At 40.3% G+C, this 18,541-nt stretch overlaps 2 protein-coding genes across 3 annotated transcripts in view; one reads left to right on the top strand and one right to left on the bottom strand.

The window, feature by feature from the left end:
• The window catches only part of smarcd3a (SWI/SNF related, matrix associated, actin dependent regulator of chromatin, subfamily d, member 3a), a 496,564-nt gene extending 489,924 nt beyond the window's left edge, over nucleotides 1–6,640 (top strand). For both annotated transcript variants that reach the window (XM_039753231.1, XM_039753232.1), the window contains exon 13: nucleotides 222–6,640. In XM_039753231.1, coding sequence (XP_039609165.1) covers nucleotides 222–275 — 54 coding nt within the window. In that variant the 3' untranslated portion in view covers nucleotides 276–6,640. The remainder of the gene's footprint in view (nucleotides 1–221) is intronic.
• Nucleotides 6,641–8,500: 1,860 nt separating this feature from the next.
• chpf2 (chondroitin polymerizing factor 2) overlaps nucleotides 8,501–18,541 on the bottom strand; it is a 69,292-nt gene continuing 59,251 nt past the window's right edge. Inside the window, exon 4 of the mRNA XM_039753230.1 lies at nucleotides 8,501–11,493. Within this exon, the coding sequence (XP_039609164.1) occupies nucleotides 10,225–11,493 (1,269 nt within the window). The 3' untranslated portion in view covers nucleotides 8,501–10,224. The remainder of the gene's footprint in view (nucleotides 11,494–18,541) is intronic.

Raw genomic sequence — 18,541 nt, 5'->3', positions numbered from 1 at the left:
AAACACCCTGTGAAGTGTTTCTTCCTGCCAGGTTGTCTCAGAGTCCATATAAACCTGACTATGACTAACACTTTATCAGAATAAGGAAAGTGTTGCTGCTTTATGCTTGGAAACAGCCTTTAGGATCATTTTGTCAGTAAAATACTTCCTGTGAAGCGTTTGGAGAGTACAACTTTTCTTTGCTTATATAAATTTATTCTAGTCTTTTTTTCTATTCACAGATTCAGCAGCGCAGGCAGGAACTGGAGCAGGCCCTGGCCGTGCGTAACACTTAAAATACCACTGATGGCGGACCTCCACTCCTGCTTACCTCCATCGGTAGTACAGCACACATCCTTTGAGTTAGCAGTCATCTTCTGGGAGTTGGATCTTTGATTCTCCACGACTTCATTGGAACCTCTGACTGTCACATCATTAGTATAACATGAAGTTTGAATCAACTTGATTTTTTATAAATGCTATTCTTATGTGCTAAGAATGCAAAAATGACACACACATATAATACAATGCCAACACATGAAAACTCTTATTTATGTGAATTCCATTCCAGTACACAGTGTGAAATTACAGTATAGTAGACTTGTTTATTAAACATGTATTCACACAGATAAAGTAAATTTTAAAAAATCCAAAATCACACACACCCAGCAAAGCTGTGCTTCATCCCAGTTAAAGCTTCAGTATGTTTTCCAGTTTCACTGGCGTAGAGTGGCCACATGCCTGTCTTTTGAACTCTTGGAGTGCATGTTACGTGGCAGCTCTGATTGACACATGATGGCCGTAGTGCTGCAGAAGTCGTGCATTTTACTTTAGCTACTACCTACCATCTGTTGTGACAGATTTCACATCTAGAAGCTTTACTGGTTTGCTCCACAAATTGTTCTGAGGGTCTTGAATCTTAAGGGAAACGAGCCTCAGTCAGCAGCATGAGTGATGTCGATCGGTAAAGCCAGGATTTTTATACTGTACATACGTCATGCTGATTTCTACTAGTATTATATGTTGAACCACGTTCCCATTTTACAGTTTTATTAAGCAGGATGTCATTGTGTAGGTTTCAGCCTCTTTTTTTTTTGCTACTTCAGCTTCTAACCATAGCAGAAAAATATTGCTGGCCTCTTCAAAGTACTGTAGCTTTCTCCACTCTTTCTAATGCTGCCTTCCTTTTATCATAGATGGCGTATAAACAAGAGTGCAAATACACTTGCAGCTGCTGGCCACAAGATGGAGGTCGCCTATACCTTGTTAATTAAAAACTAAGCTACTGTAGACTTCTCAGAAGTCAAGAAAGCTCTTCAGTTGTTCCAAATGTATGAGCCTTGCAGAGCTTTGGCAAGGAGTGAGACAGGCACCATAAATGTCAAACCCACATTTGTTTCTCTTTCCTTAGTTGTACGACTTTAGCAAATTGTTTACTTTGGACTTTGCTAATACTCGTCATACACGTCTTTGTTCATTTTGCCATTTTCTAGATTTCTTAAATTGAACATAATCCATTAAGGCACAATTCCCTGTGCCCGTTTGTCTGATTTTTCACTCTGCTACATTTGTTAGGTGGTCCCAGTCTCTAAGATCTGACTGCCAACAGGGGACGCTCAGAGTAGGAGCTGCTTGATACCATCATGTGATTAGCGGCACTGCTGGCTAACATTTAGAGTTCCGGTAATGTGATCAGTAAAGTCTCCTCCTGTGCAGCATCACAGCCAACAAATGTGTGCTTTAACAAAACAATCTTCAATTAAAATATCATTTTTTAAATATAGTTCTCATACAGCAAAAAAAAGCCAAATACCACCATCCGCAGGTGCTTTACAGGTGCCATTCCTGTTACTTTTTAAAGCAAATTAACTGTTTGTTCATGAGATTAAAAGCATGTTAACAAAAAAGGACATTTTATATTCATTAAGGAGACTGCAAATAAATGTTTTGTAAAATACTGTAATTCCAGTTGTGTTGCTGCTGGGCTAACCGCAGTGTAGCGTTTGCATTGGTTTGCCTTTGGCCCTTTCATTTCCTCCTTACTGTCAAGTTAAATGAAGACCCCAAAGTGCTGTGTGTGATAAGGGGTCCTCTGCAAGACTGCTGTAGGCAAGAAAGGTGGTAGCACCCAGGACCCTCACTGCAAGCAGCAGGGAATGGCAAATGGATGAAATGAAAAGGTCTGGGAGGAGATGGGTAGTGAATAGTTATAAATTGGGTTTTCTTAATGTTTTCTTTTGATATGCTGCAATTATGATTTACCCTTTTCTTTTAATAATAATTTTCCAAAAAGATCTTTCTGTGTGTACTGTCTGTAGGTGACTATCCCGAAACTGTCAAATGCACTGTGTCCTCGATGGGACAATTTGCAAGAATACTGCCCTTTCAAGATGGACAGTGTGCTTACTCGGAGTTCTTTTCTTGTGTTCTTGCCGATTGTACAGGTGACATTTTGAAGAAACTGTCAAGTGCAGTACTGCCTAACTTGCCAAAGATTTTAATACATGCAAAAAAAAAAAAAAATTGAGCAGCATATTTAAATTTGTGTCTTTAAATCTGGAGCCGAGGGCCAGCGTAATTCATCTGCACACAGAGGTGGGCTCGCTCGTCGCTCACAGCAGTCTTAGCTCAGTAGTCGACGTGCCGAGGTTTCCACTGTTCAATGGGGCTTTTCAGACAAAATTTTAAGAGCGCTCGCTTTATAGTTGTCGTTTTTTTTTTTTTTTATTATTATTATTATTATTTAAAGGAGACTTTTCTTGTTATTATCTGAAGTTGCCCTGCTTGGTCTAATAATTATGAGAAATGAAGGATTATGCCCCTTTTAAAGTGGGTTAGTGCAGAGCATACGCTGTACACGCACTCAAGGGGAGAAGAGCGAGCTGCGCTGTAGGATAGCCATCGCCGTGCAGTGGTCCTGCTTTGGAAGGCCACCATCACTGCATCTTGTGTATTTCTGGGTCTGTCGTTGTCGTGTCCGAGTTTGTATAATGATCCATTTGATGGTTTTCTTAAAAAGATGTTATTTTGGATGTTTGCCATGTTACGTGTTTAACACTTCTTATCAAACATAAATGAAAAATTCTGCCTTGTTGTTAAAAAAAAAAAAAAAAGTTTATCCTTCCAGTGCCCGTGTTTGTACAGGTTCCAGCTGGCATTAGTGGGCACTTTTCTGTTAAAGATCAACGTTTTCGTGCTTGTTGTAATGTTAATTCTAACCCAGTCATTGTGTAAACTAACTGTACTGCTAACAGACGACGTGTAATTTCTGTTTTATGCCCACATTCACAGTGTAGAATGCCGAGGGGTTACAAATAGTAACGTGACCAGCAACTTGGCAAAAAACACCTTTCTAGTTCAGCTTTGGTGTAATTAAATCCTGGCACACACCTAGTGGTCTACTTACAGAAATTGCTGAAAAGTTGAGGCAAATGAGACAGAGGAGCAGATCTTGTTGAATTTTGCACCTTTCCCTACCATATAGCATGTTGAGTAAAAGTAGGCTGGCGGTCAGAAAATGACTGCTGTCTGCTGCTGTGGACGCCTGCTGCTCACCATGGCACACATAGGCTGCAAGTCCTTAACAGAGTGATGCTCTTCCCGCCTGAGCACTTACAAAGATATACAAACTGGCTGACAGGCTTCTTTTTAGATGTTTCAGTATATTTGTTGTATTTTGAATCCAGCCCTGTGGCATGCAGCATTTTGCTTCTTAGCTCAGGTGTTCCCATACTGGCAGGGTGGAGTCGACATGTGATGGAGGACACAACTGGGCCTTACTTTACCAGGGCCCTGATCGGCCATACAGCTTTGGTAAGCGCGCATTGCCAGTGTGGCACGAATCAGCAGTCGCCTTTTGAGAATCTGTGCAGAAATCAGCTGTGCATTTGTCAAATTATTATGAAGGCAACTCCACTAATAAAGTGACAGCAACATTCTGACAGCACTCCAGAAGGTGCCCACTCTCAAAATGTGCTTTCTAAGTAGGCCTCAGACTGAACAAATGAACACCACGCGTGGGTACGTTCTCCAGAATATAATTTCTGCTCCATGTGCCTTTTGTCTCATTGGATGGTGGAAGTGACTGGACTTGGCCACCCTGCTTGCCAAGCCATAGGTTTGGCCTTTGCACCACCCAGGATTGGAGAGCCGATGTGAACGGCTTTTGTTCCTTGGTGCCGTTTCCACAAAGTTTGCTGTCTGAAGTAGTTGTGCTGTATGAATGAGGTCTTTTTGCACGATCATTGCCATGTGTTTGGCTTAGTCTAATGTGGTCTTCAGTTTCTTTGCGTCTCTTGTCAGGTTCATCGCCTGAAAGTCTCACCCTGTTCACACTTAGCTGCCCTTTATGCCAAACTGCTCCAGTGTGGTTGTTGCATGTGACGGGCTTCTTTTAGGCCTGGCCACTACAATCCCGAAGAGAGCTGCACTTCCCGTTATGACGTCACTTGCTGTTATCGTGCTTTGTGTGCGCTCATCAGTTCAAATGGAGTCAAGTTTCTGTAGCGGTAGTGCTGAGACTACACATAATGATTCTGCACAAACGGCCTTTTCAGGTCAGTGTGTGCCACCCTGGGTAATCCACAGTTAATGTACCAGCCTATGAGGAGGCAATGTAGCTGTGGGCATCTTGTTCCGTCATAACCCAAGGAGACAAAAGGCAGCAATTGGGCATTTAGATGAATAAGCCAACCAGTTGCATTTTATGTTCCTATCCGTTTGTTAGGCGGGTGCTCGGGCTGGTGAGGTGGGACACTCTGCTTACGTTTCCATGTCAGAGAGTGCAGAGGATGAGAAGACTCTCTGTGTTCTTGTGCTCCATACTAAGTGGCATGTGCCAGAGAACAAAGCTTTACCATAAAATGGAGAAAATAAAAAAAGATGAGATGAAAAGTAGTGTTCGTTTAGGTGCAGTTTCTCATTCTGTGCCCAGTGCACCATCTGGCTACAAAGACTTCTGCGTATCAGATGGACATTCCTTGCAAAGAAGCAAAATCCCTTTCTTAACAAAGCATATTAATGCAAGCATTTTAAACATTAACCTGAAACCATCACCAATCCTTAAAATAAAAAAAATCTAAGTTACCAGAAACTTGGAGCGTAGGCCCTTCGACTTCAGTAAATAAAATAATAATCTGTGCAGTAAAGTAATTCATGTGGAAACAAACCTGTGATCAAATATTTATGTGATAAATACGTAAATCATGAATTAGTACTTTTCTGAAACATAACTGCACCACAGTTTTCAATTCTGTAAATCTAGAAACTCTGCTTCTCCATGATGAAATGTGAAAGGAATACATGATTTAAAAAAAAAATTGAATTAAATTTGAAATTGTCCAGGAGAGAGACAGACTTTTTTTGGTATACACAAATATTCATGTCATGTGCCGTAAAAGCCCCCTGACTGTCATTTATTGTCGGCCTTAAAGGATTTCAGTTTGCTAACAAAAGTTCTGCGGTGGTCCGCGCGCCCCACGCCAGTCCTGTCTCATCGAGTCTTCAGGTTGCTCCTATCCAATCACAAGTCGTGTTTCTTTTGTAAGCCATTGAAATTATTTTAGTTACAAAGCACCCCTTGATGCTCCATATCTTTAACATTCCCAGCTCACACACTCGTCAGATTCAGAAAGTTCAGCACCTCTTTGTGTTCGCTGACAGTTCTGAGGCGCTCACCTTTCTGATCTGCCAGTCGTGTTAGTTAAGGTTGTCTTTTAAAAATAGGACAATGATGGCAGTCCATCCACAGTTTTACTTAAACTTTACAATTTCAACATTGCAAAAGGAAATTTTGTTTTGTAAAAAAGTTAAATTGTACGTTTCAGCTGGATCTTGTTTTGAATTCATGTGCCACATAAAAAAAAATATATAACCAACCTTTAGTTACAGTAAGTTACAAAAACTTCTCCTTTGTAAGCTCAAACATATTTAAGTGCTTGATAATTGCAAAAAAAAAAAAAAAATGAACGACACGCACAAAGTGGAAGTGTTGAGTAGCTGGCTGTTGAAGTGTTACAGAAGCAAAGGACAAACGTTTAGTAAGCAGTATTAAGAGTGACCTAGGAAGCCTCTTATATTTTGTTTTCTTTTTATTGTCTTTATACAAAAAGTGTGTTATTGTTGAAGAACTGATTGCGTCCTGATAGTTGTACAAAATAAAACTTTTCAAGACTGACACCATCCTGGCACTTGCTGTGTGGTTCTTGTGTCTCAGCCTGACTGTGGTCCACGTCCTCCAAACACGTCCATCATGAATTCACATCAATGTCAATGGAACTGGCAAACTGGGTGAAAAAAATGCAAAGAAACCTTTCTGTTCGGCACACTACAACCATATTCTAAAAAACTTCATTTGTATTAGGAGTCTTTGTAAAACAACACACATTTACTGTACAAAGTGCATGTGACATGCTGAGCGACTCCTAAGTTACTGCATCTCCTCGTAAGCAGCACACACTGCCACCAGTTTGATCATTTGAAACTCAAGTCAGCAAAGTTTGCAGCTTTCATAATTTAAAAATGGGCATGAGATGGTCACACTGTAATGCCCACCCTTCTAGGGGTCCATGGAGGTGTGCCTGCACATCAGAGCAGGGTGTCCCCTCCATTAGAGTGGCACCATTGCTAGAGAAAAGAAAAACTGGCAGCCAAAAAAAAAAAACGGTCTACCCACTTACCTTTTATTCAAAATGTTAACAAAATTCTGAGCTTTAATTGAAGTCAAATAATGTAAAGGAAAAATGAAATTCTCATCATAAAACTAATTTTTCTCAAATACAGCAATAGTTGGTTTTTTGGGGGGGGTCAAAGTTTCCAAAACTACAACCAGACACCACCTATGTAACCACAAACAGTTTGGAAGTGGTGGTGTCCATCATGAAACTGTGAGGGCCTGTGGTTTGCAAGACTGGACTAGAACTTTCAAAAGACATTGGGGTTTTATGGGGAACGTGGAAAAGTCTGGAGAGCACCACAAGGAAACCAAGGCTGAGAAACAGTAAAAGTTGAAAATAAAAACTAAAAACTGCCTGTTGGGAGGTGAAAGGTAAGAAGAAGCTTAGTCACCACACTCTTACGACTACTGCCATGTTTTAATACGTGATGGCTGGCACGTTTGCCCATCAAGAACATATTTAAGATGTGGGGGAAAAAAAATCCACTGGCATCATGTCCAACGGTGGGCCTTAAGCTCCAACGCCATGCAATTGCCCGAAAATGGGAAGATCAAGGTGGCATTTGGACAAATCAACCTGAATAAAAACTGACAGACCTTGAAGACACCCTTCTGAGGAGCAGGAGGCTGCACATGGTGGACACCTGACAAGACAGCCACGACTGCTCCATTGGACACGAGATATACATGAACAGGATATTAGTACATATTAGATCTTGTACTATTATGTATTTTATACAGCATACTAAATGAGAATACATTTTAAGCATCTTGACACTGCTTGCATAATTTCAGAAGTAAAAGGAAACAACCAAGTTGTGAATATTCACCACTGTATCAAGAGTTTAAAAATATAAATCAGAACACAAGAAAATATCAGAAAAGTTTAATTGAAAAGGATAATTCAGCCAAACACAGCTCATCCATCCTAATCCCTATCAGCAAAATGAGTTTTGAAGGTCCTACTCTCCACGCTACTTGGTAAATTATTCCATTTATTATTGACAGTTCTGTTTGGGGAATCAAGCAAAACTTGACATGTGTGGTTTACACTTCACAACTTTCTATTTGTGTCTCCGAGGTCTTGTTGAAGTAACAGCTGGTGTCCACCATACTCAACAGTTCTGTTATGTCACCTCTCAGTCTCGGTGAAAACTCCCTCACAGCTCCAGTCACAGTACGTGTACTCGGATCACACGGAACGCTGCCTCGACTTTGTATGAACTTTCGTAGAAACTTCTCTTCTTCAACTGCTGTTTCTCTGGGATCTTCCAACAACAATGGCTGGCAGCAGTGAAGATCAATGATGTTCAGTGTGTCACTGTTGTCTGTGTATTCATGAAGCATTGAACGCAAATGAACAGCCTGCTTATGAAATATTTTTATATGCAATACACCTATTTCTATATATTATAATAAAAGGAATTTGAAGATATTATTATTATATTGTGCATTTCTGTGCCCATAGTAGCGAGTGTTTCAAACTAAGAAAACAGTAGTAGCTGGCTCAAAAATCTCCGAGTTACACAAATTGGGTCCTCCTGTTATGAGTAGGAGAGAAAGGCATTTTATCAGTATTCCTAATTTATGAAGGTTCTCCCACCATCACCAGATTTAGGAGAGCTCATGAACTGTCCTCACCTGCTAGGAGCTGCCAGAGGGCGATACTCAGGTAGAGATCAGCATGCACATCCAGGGAAGGTGTAAAGTTTTGGAAAAGCTGGAAAACAACAAACTTGTAAGAAGATATCAATCTGTCAGAGATGGAATAATATTCATAGGAAATATTGTACATTACATGTCTGCCCCATTTACAGCACAATGCAACAAAATCACACACCACCAAAGTGCTCAACATACTTTTTTATTTTCAGTCCTAAAACAACAATACAGTTAGTTGTAAAATGTCTCCTGCCAGAATTCTTACAGCTACTAAGCCTTTAGCCTGCACTCCCCTTCCACTTGCACGTCAGTACTGTGAACGCACCGAGCGACACCCCAAATAAACGGGCCGTCCCCAGCACGCCTGCAGAAGAGAGCTCCACACGCACGTGTCATGGTGAAGGGGGGTCGCCTTTCTCGTTGCTCGTTTACTGTAAGAAAAAAAATTTTGAAAATTCAGAGAAACCCTTGGCCAAGAACTACATTCATCATGGGCGAGGAAGGCGCACTGCTGGGAAGTCTTTTATGTAACACACTCTGACCCCAAATGTATTTGTCCTTTATAATATTTGAATGTTCAATCAAACATAACTGTCTGTAAATAAAATGGTGTCACCGATTTGCAGTTTTTCATTCGAAGTTAAAGAACTCACACAGCAAGTAGGAAAGGAACAAAAAAAAAAAAAAAAGCCACCCATAACAAAGGTAACTGCAGAAACAAAAAGAAGGCCAAGAAACCGAGTCAGGCTGCATCAGTGAATACACTGAGCTCCTGGAGGAGAGTACAGCAGACCAAATATTGAAATTCCTGAAAAGTTAGGAGAAAAGTCCAGTCCTGCGCTTTATAACTTATTGCTTCTGCTCTGCCCATACAGAGTTGAGATGATTCATTTGTGGTGGTGGCCAAAAAAAGTCTCATCTTGAAGACACAAAGCAAAGTAAGTGAAGTCCTTTACTGCCTAAAGCCACCTTGAAATGCCATCCTGCTTCTCCCCTCACACCAGTCAACTGAGTGTTAGTTTCAGTCATGGAACAAACACAACATGAACTCTAAAGGGTTCCAGAGTTTAAGACACATTTTTGGTAGACGAATAAAATAAAGACCCACAGAAGATGAAAGTTTTTAGAAAGCTGAATTGTTCCTGAGCCCAGTACGGTGCCTTTAAAAGTCAGGTCTCGCATATTAAACCTCACGACATGGCGTCATGGACACGCCTGTCCAGCTGGCTCAGCCACCGACCTTTTCCAGTCATTCATAGCAGCAAGGTGTCATGCAGTGAGTTTATCAGGCCTCTCCACCAAAAGGCCCACATGCACCTTAATGGATTTACAGGAAGAGCAACTACAAGGAAACCGTTAAGCACTTTGGAGTGACATGTCTGCTTGCTCATTTTCTCTTTACTTTGTCCTAAACACTAGGTTTGATACAGCAATTCAGACAATTGGAAATGTCACCCTTGCAATGACCCAGCCCTTAGAAATTCTTAGGGACTCTGATCGACTTGGACTGGAAAAGATCAGCAGCGGAGATGAAAATGAAATAACTAAACGAGAGACAAAAATGGGGAGGAACGAATCGTTTCAATTAAGACACGAAAGAATGAGCTACAAGGGGTGAGGCCCAAGAGCGTACACGATAATGGTCACAAAGCAAACTGGACATCCACACGTCTGAAGCATCATCGCCTCACTGTGAATGACAGCCAGGCTAAAGATGAACCTCACATGTCTGCTGGGAATTGTTTTGAAATGCAGCAGTTTATAATATCCTGGGAAAACTGGCATGAGGAGTGTGAAGAGTAATTGAAAGGCCAAGAAAATGAAATCAACGCGCTGTCCTCATGTTCTAATAGCTGAAGCCAGCAAGTGCCGTTTCAAAATGGCCACTTAGGGCTTAGCTCACAGTACACTCAAGTGCTGTTGGCTTGTTCCTGTTCAAATAAAGCTGACCCCAGTTGTGTTCTAGAGGCAAGACCTTCCAGATTGCTCAGCACACAACGGTGATAAATGTCTTCGCTGAAGCGAGGGTTGCAGGCCCGCCGCACATATTTTTGCATTAGTGCTGGCTCAACAGCACGAAAGACATGAAGTCCAGAATATCGGACAAAGATGTCATAAACATCCATGGTTTCCAGCATCTCATCATTGTCCAGTAAATCAGCTGCCATTTTTGTGCGAGCAGTCATGTAGTCGCCATTATAAAAGCAGGCTTCATCAAACACGTTTCGGTCAAAATGACCATCCCGTAGAGATTCGGAGGCGGACGTGGCTGCAGAGGGCTGCTGGTCCCGGTACATGATGGCTGGATTGTACTCCTGGAAATGAATGGGGAAGAAGACCTGCCAGTTGCTGATAGCATTCATCCTACAACGATTGAGGAAGTCGGTGTTGACTTCTGTCCAAACACTGGCAACAAAAAACAGAGTGTCAACAGGATGCTTTTTGGAGATAATATCCATAAGTTTGACCTGAGAAGGCACCTCGGTTTTGACACTTATCCACGGTATCTTAATATCTGCGTATCTCTTTTCAACTTCACTAATCATGGACTTCACACCCGAAAACACATCATTCTGGCTGACTCTTTGGGCGTCGAAAGGGTCATAAATGAAAAGAAATGTGAGAACAACATTATCATGGGTATCCAGTGCATTCATAACATACATGTCAAGAAAATTGCCAACATAGTCTTGATCCTGGGCAATTACTGGCAAAATGACCTGCACTTTGGTGGCTTCGGTCACATAGGGCATTGGAATAATTTCAATTGAGCTGAGTGGTCTCAGCAGTTCCACACGTTTGGAGATAATATGGCTGTGACCTTTTTGTGTGTACGCCTCGAGGACAAGGTCCAAGGTGTACTCCATTCCTCGTGTGGGATCAAAGCGACGGTACCCATTAAGTAGCCTTTGCTTGCGAAAACGCAGTAATGGCTGGTATCTCTGGTTCAGTCTTTCTAAAGCGGTCTCAACCACATCAATGACGTCAGCTCGATCTGCTCCTCGCAGTTCACACTTTGGAGCTCCATCGATACAAGAGAACAGGTGGTCTTCTGTAAAGTAGTCCCAGTTAATCACTTCAAAGCGGGTCTTAGGCCTGAAGGGAGGGTTGATGCCGATTGGCCAGGTAGCACCCGACTTTCCTTCTGGAGTTAAGGAACTGAGATTACTAATTTGTACCTGGGGGAAAAAACAAAAAGTCAAAATTTGTATTATTTTAGAAAGCAGAAAATACATTTTTTTAAATTCTGGACAAATGCTAATAAAAGCATATTTCCCCTGTAAAACCTCTGACACATTAAATGCAGCTTACAGATGGCATTGTGTAAGCAAAAACACCATCAGCAGTAGCAGCAGCCTCATCAATTCCTAACCCCATAACCTAATCCAGGGTCACAGTAGAAATGGAGCCAATCTCAGGAGCATCAGGCTCAAGGGAAAAACCAGCACTAATAAGAAGTCACACCTTCACAGCGTCAATTTACAATTTCTTCACGTTTTTTTGGGTATCGGTGGAAAACCTGAGAATCTGGAGAACATCCACAATCAGTTAGAACGTTCAAAATACGGAGTGACCGTGATCAGACAGAACCTCCAATGTGAAGGTGCGCTTTACCTTAAAGAGTTCAACTGAAAAACAGCCACGAGGCAACAACGTCTTGGAGCGCTGAATGTAATGGGAAGCAGAGAGAGAAATGTTCAAGCCAAACCAAAAAAATCTGGTCATCTGGTCGATGATCTCCAGCAGACAAGTTAAGGTTTGAAACTGTGCAGTCCCAGTGTGCAGCCAGGTGTTAAGTAGGCGTCCCCTTGGCCTGGTCCAGCTACTCGGGTCCCCAACAATGAGGATCCTGTAATCCAGATCACCCTCAGGGAATCGCACCACATGTCCGTAGTGCCGTAACTGACGCTCCCTCACAATGCAGGTAATGTGCCTCATTCGGGACTCCATGAGCAACCGCTCATTCAACACAAAGTTGAACCAGCAGTACCCAAGGATTCTCCAAAGAGACACAGTACCAAAGGAGTCCAGTCTTCATCTCAGGTCACTGGATAGCATCCATGTCTCGCAAACATATAGCAGGAAAGGAAGCACCAGGACTCTAGACTTGGACCTTCGTCCTTTTGCAAAGATATTGGGAGTTACTTATTATGAAGTTCTGATTACCAGTCAACAGTTGATACCTTTGCGCCACCAAAGCAGTCATAGTAAATACATGTCAATGTCGCACCCTAATGCGGGTTCTTTTTCTGCAGTTATATTTTTGAACTAGCAGAATACCCGTGCTTCGCAGCGGAGAAGTAGTGTGTTAAAGAAGTTATGAAAAAGAAAAGCAAACATTTTAAAAATAACGTAAGATGATTGTTAATGTAATTGTTTTGTCATTGATATGAGTGTTGCTGGCATATATATATATATATATATATATATATATATATATATATATATATATATATATATATATATATATATACACACACACACACAGACACATATATAAACATATATATACATATACACATATACACACATACATATATACATATACATATATACACATACTGTATATACACACACACACATATATATATACTGTATATACAACATATACATATCTACATATATACTGTATATACACATATATATACAAATCTACATATATATATCTACATATATATATATTAGGGGTGGGACTCGATTAAAAAAATTAATCCAATTAATTAGAGGCTGTGTAAGAATTAATCTTGATTAATCGTATGTAATCGCACGTAAATTTGCCCCAAATCGCAAATGTTTTTTTTTAATTTAAAAGCGGTTTTAGTGGGCGACAGAATCAAATAATAGACATGGACATGAATATTGTAAACTGAAGCTGTTTTAATTTCTGAAAAAAAGCTTTAAACTGCATTTGAATTCAAAACAGAAACAAAAATATCATCCCTGGTTAAAATTGGGCAGACTTAAAAATAAAGTGGTAGTTTAAGTACTTTAAGTACATTTTCAGAATAGTATTGTCTTTAAATAATAATAACCAAAATTTCAACATAAAGTGCAGTTTTCTTCTTAAAAAAATAAGTCAGAAACATAAAAGGTAATTTGACCAGCTTACTCTTTAAACTCTGAGTAACATTAGCCAAAATTATTTTGTACATTAGGCTAAAACAGTGTGATCATTGAACATTTTGTAATTAGATGTATTTAGAATTACTAACGGTCACGGAAGTCCAATGATCCCCAGTAAGAGCCACAAAGTCCGCTTTCTGTAATGCATCTAATTTTGCTTGCTTTTCAGTGTGCACAAAACCATGCTTTTATCAAGGCTTACGCTCGGGAAGTCGAAATGATCAGTCGTAGGAGCGCTTTATTCCGACTCTAACATTTTTGTAGCTGTGATGTGTGCATCAGTGTAATGGATGTACCAGGAAATCATGCATTGACAAAAGTTCCGTTTGCTTGGAATTGAAAGTGTGATTAAATCGTTATTTTTAGCGTTATGGAGTACATGCATCGAAGCTTCTCAGCTGTGCTTGTGCTAAGAAAGGGAAAATTTTAAAAATAGCGTAACATGATTCTCGTTAACCTAATATTTTTCATCGTCCCAAACCAAGGAGATCGAAGGTAAAATGAATCGGTAGCGCGTACATACTCAGTACACCCCTCTCGGGAATCGAACCTCGAATGTCGGCGTTAGAGCGAAGACTCTACAATTAGCCACAGCGTGTGGCTTGTCTATGCTAAAGTATGTATTGTAGATCGGGTATATATATACATTTATATATATACCCGTGTACGCAGTGGAGAAGTAGAAGTTATGAAAAGAAAAGGGAACATTTTAAAAATAGCGTAACATGATTGTCAATATACAGTAATTGTTTTGTGAGTGTTATTGAATGTTGCTGTCATCAAGGATTTGATTATCATTATTTCTTTCAATCAGGCTCGTATTTGTAGGATGTGTTCAAGTTACATTCCGTGTTTGTCAATCGTTGTAAAGATAAGAGGTTTCATTCATCGATTAGTTCCTTACTGCATCAATAAACAGCTCGTCTTCCTTTTTATCTGTGATGTGACAAACTGCATGCACGGGTTTTTTTTACACTGTCTTCCTTTAGCAGGACATTCACTTTTTCCACCGTGTGCTTTGTTTCGCAGTAGCTGCACTTATGAATATGATTGTATGTATAAGGCGCTTCATATTTTTTGCTGCCTTCTCAATTGTGTAATTCGGTTTTGTTCAGCACTCTTTGGAACTGTTGCTTTTGTCTGCGCATTGCGTCAGTTCACGTGAGCCGCTTGGTGTTCTTGCATCGAAGGTTCCCAGCTGTACTGGTGCCATCTCGTGTAATGTCAGCTAAGACCCGGCACTTAAAAGTTTCTCTCGCAGTTTCAATGAGTTTGTGCCAAACACCACCCTGACCATCTCATCTTCCTCTGCATAAGCACAGTCCTTCACCGTGAACATTTACCGGCAGTGTTTGTATTGGATTGCGCTGATGGGCGGCCTTATATGGGCAGGCACTAAATTACAAACGCTAGTGGCAGCCTGTCTATGAACTTAATTTAATATAAACTTACGGTTCACGCCGTGCTTTGTTTCCGCAGTAGCTGTACTTATGAATATGCTTGTATGCATCATTTGCTTCATAATGTTTTTCTGCCTTTTCAATTGTGAAATGGCGTTTTGTGCTGATCGCTGTTTGGAGTTCTTCCTTGTGCTCTACGTACTTACGTAGGAGGCGTGATGATGTCACACGAAACTCCCCCCGCCATCTCAACTCAAGACTCCATTACATTATATGGGAAAAATAGCTTCCAGTTATGACCCTTATGCGTAGAATTTCGAAATGAAACCTGCCCAACTTTTGTAAGTAAGCTGTAAGGAATAAGCCTGCCAAATTTCAGCCTTTTACCTACATGGGAAGTTGGAGAATTAGTGAGTGAGTCAGTGAGTGAGTGAGGGCTTTGCCTTTTATTACTATAGATAAAAGCGCACTTGTTCTGTCATATTTGTACCTTTTGTGAAAGTGTTTCTTTGATATTTGGACTTCAGGCTTCACACAGTATAAACTTGTCACACGTCTATAATTTGTCAATTATTACTAAAGCATGAAAAACGTTTCTTTTTTAACGATGCGTTTACATAGATCGTTGTAGACACGGAACACACATGAAATGCACGTGTTTCAAATAACAATATAGTATTTATAAAAGGTGTGATTTTGCTTGACTTCTCACTCTATACAACTCCAAGCAACTGAAACGCAGGTAATAGAGATATCCAACATCCTAGCTGGAGGATCAGTTTTAAACAACCCTGAATGCAACTCTCTGAGGAACAGATTTGGATGAGTGTAATGCTTCGATTCCTCTGTAAGCAGGACGGGGATTGCTAAACCATAGATGGTGTGTGACTTGCTCACAGATTCCTCTAACAAAGGCCTCCTTATCTGCCATCCTTCTTAGTTCCAGGTACAGACCAGAGCTGCCATCAAGCCGTGTGATGAGACTCAATGATATCCAGGGTGCCCTGCGTAACACCAACACAACACTGAGCAACCTTCAGGGTCTTGTCACCAAAGGTACACCTGTAGAAAATAGACTATGTAGATATACATCTGATCAAAACTAGGTTAGCAGGCAAACATCTAAACAGAGATCAAGCTAAAAAAAAAAAATGGAAAGCATTATCTTTTTACAAATGAAGGAGCTATGTACAGGAAAAGCCGCAGGACCAGATGGAGTTAATCCTTGAGTTCTTAAGGCCTGTGCTGACCAACTTTGTGGCATCATCTGTGACCTGTTTAGTCCGTCTCCAAGGCTCCAGAAAGTGCCAGATCTATGGAAAACATCCTGCCTTGTTCCTATTCCAAAGGCGGCTGGCACCTCTTCACCTAGTGACTACAGACCATTGGTACTTGCATCTCACATCATGAAGACATTTAATAGGCTGGTCCTGAACTATAGGAGTCCTCTTGTGATAGACCACCTGGATCCACTGCAGTTTGTCTATCAGACAAAGATCGGAGTGTAGGATGCCATTATCTATCTGCTCCACAAAGCTTATTCTTACATGGAGAAAGTTAACGGCACTACCAGAATTATGTTCTTTGCCTTCAGCCTTTCCTGTTAAGGGGTAAACTGAGATATGCAGCCAGATGAGTAGACTGCAGTTTGTGAAACAAAGACTGTGTTTCTGATACAAATTGGAGCAACGCAAGGAACAGTCCTGTCTCCTTCTCTTCACTCTGTACATCTCAGACTATAAATGTAACACCAGGTCACGTCACTTGCAGAAATCCTAAGATGATTCTGCACTTATGGGGTAAATCAATAAGTGTACAGGATTCAGCTGGAGAACTTTGTTTATTGGTGCAAATGTAATTGCACATTAGCATCAGCAAAACAAAGGAACTGGTTATTGACTATTACCTCACCAAAGAGCCTCTAAGTCTGGTCACTAATCTGGGAGTGGATGTTGAAGTGGTGCACTCCTACAAGTGCTTTTGGGGGTCCACACTAATGGCTGTTCTGGTCTCGTAGGGAAATGCAGGCTCTTTTTTCTTAAGAAACTACCTTTCTTTTAATCGAGGAAGTAAAATCCTTCATATCTTCTTTAACTCAGATGGCCAGTGTGAATTTCTATGATGTGTTGTGCTGGGAATGTAACATTACTTCAGGAGAGAACCAGCAAATCAACAAACTAATTAAAAGGACGGGCTCAGTTGCAAGACACATCCTGGACCTCCCTGAAGGTAGCAGGATAGAAGAGAATTAAAAGAAAACGAAGAGCAAAAATTATCAATGCTAATGCTGACACACTAACACTGATGACTTTCACCTAATGAATCATTTACTAGAAGTGTGTCAAGAAACACTACTGAGGCTCCTTTATACCAACAGCAATATGCCTGCATAATGCCTCACTGTGACTGCTAAGTCAGAAGCTTCTTTTTAATGTTCTTCCTTTTTAGGGCTTCTTTTGCGTGTTCAGACTATATATATATATATATCTATATATCTGTCTATATATATATATATATCTATATAGCTTATGTAAAAGCTAAATTTCCCCCAGGGGACAAATAAAGGCTAGGACTTGAAATAAAGACCAGCAAGTCTTGCATCGTTTTCAAAAATTAAATGAAAATTTGGGTCCACATTATGCTATCAAAATTGGTGTAACAACAAAGGTAGCAAATAAAACCATGCAATTACCCCAAACTCTATTTAAATATATAAATATTTAATCATGATTTGGGCATGAAACAAAGACTCATATCATTATTAAAAACTATATGAAAAATAAAGTTGCACATATTGCTGTGAAATACTGTATACATATTTAACCCCATTTACAAAATGTCTTGATGCAAAAAAGGACATGATTTTTGATTTATCATTTCAAAGAACTTAACGGATGAAGTATCCAGTTCTGCCAAGAGAGCCGTCTCCTGCTTTGCAGCATCAATTATGTTATTTTTCAGAGTGCTAGGTAGCTGCTTAGAAGGGCCCGTGGCTGCTGATTGCTGGGACAAGGTTTGAGTAGTCAGGGAATTTATACGGCTTTTCAATTTACATCACCAGGGGCGTCCTAACAATGACGGTTAACAAGCCCCCTAATGGGCTAATTAAGGTCTGAGACCTTGGTAAAAGTTATCCGAGAGCTCCAATATCTTGAAGTGCCCAATCTTTTGCTTGGTGCTCCTTTCCTTTTTTTCACTGTACATCTGTACTTAACAAAACATTACACTAATCTTGTAAAAATTGCTGAAAGGGAATGTGTCATCTTTAAGTTTATGCCTCTTGGTGATCAGTTCATCTTCTGCTCACTTACAGTAAGTAGTCACTGTAACTGATATTTAGTAAGGGTGCCCAAACATTTGCATGCCTCTCTCCTTAGACTTTGGGAAAATGTTACAGCATGGAACCAATGATGTCATTAATTTAGGAAAAGTGTCTGGATTTTTTTTCACTTCAACATTACAGAGTACTATGTGTTGATGAATAGTAAAAAATTACAGTTCAAGGACTCATAGCCAATGTAAACACTGCACATACTGAGCAATTTCCACACACCATAAATTTTTGTTTAATAGATGTTATACATAACGCAAATGTAATGATTTATACAAAATAAAATGTTATTATCTAAAAGTGCCTTAATTTAAAAGTTATAGTATGATAATCAGTTTATCTGCCCATCAACAGTGCATTTAGGCAGTAGCC

Source organism: Polypterus senegalus, chromosome 5, assembly GCF_016835505.1.
Source record: "Polypterus senegalus isolate Bchr_013 chromosome 5, ASM1683550v1, whole genome shotgun sequence".
NCBI classification, from domain to species: Eukaryota; Metazoa; Chordata; class Cladistia; order Polypteriformes; family Polypteridae; genus Polypterus; species Polypterus senegalus.
The sequence above is the reverse complement of the archived record's forward strand: the minus strand, read 5'-3'. Positions and strand labels throughout refer to the sequence as shown.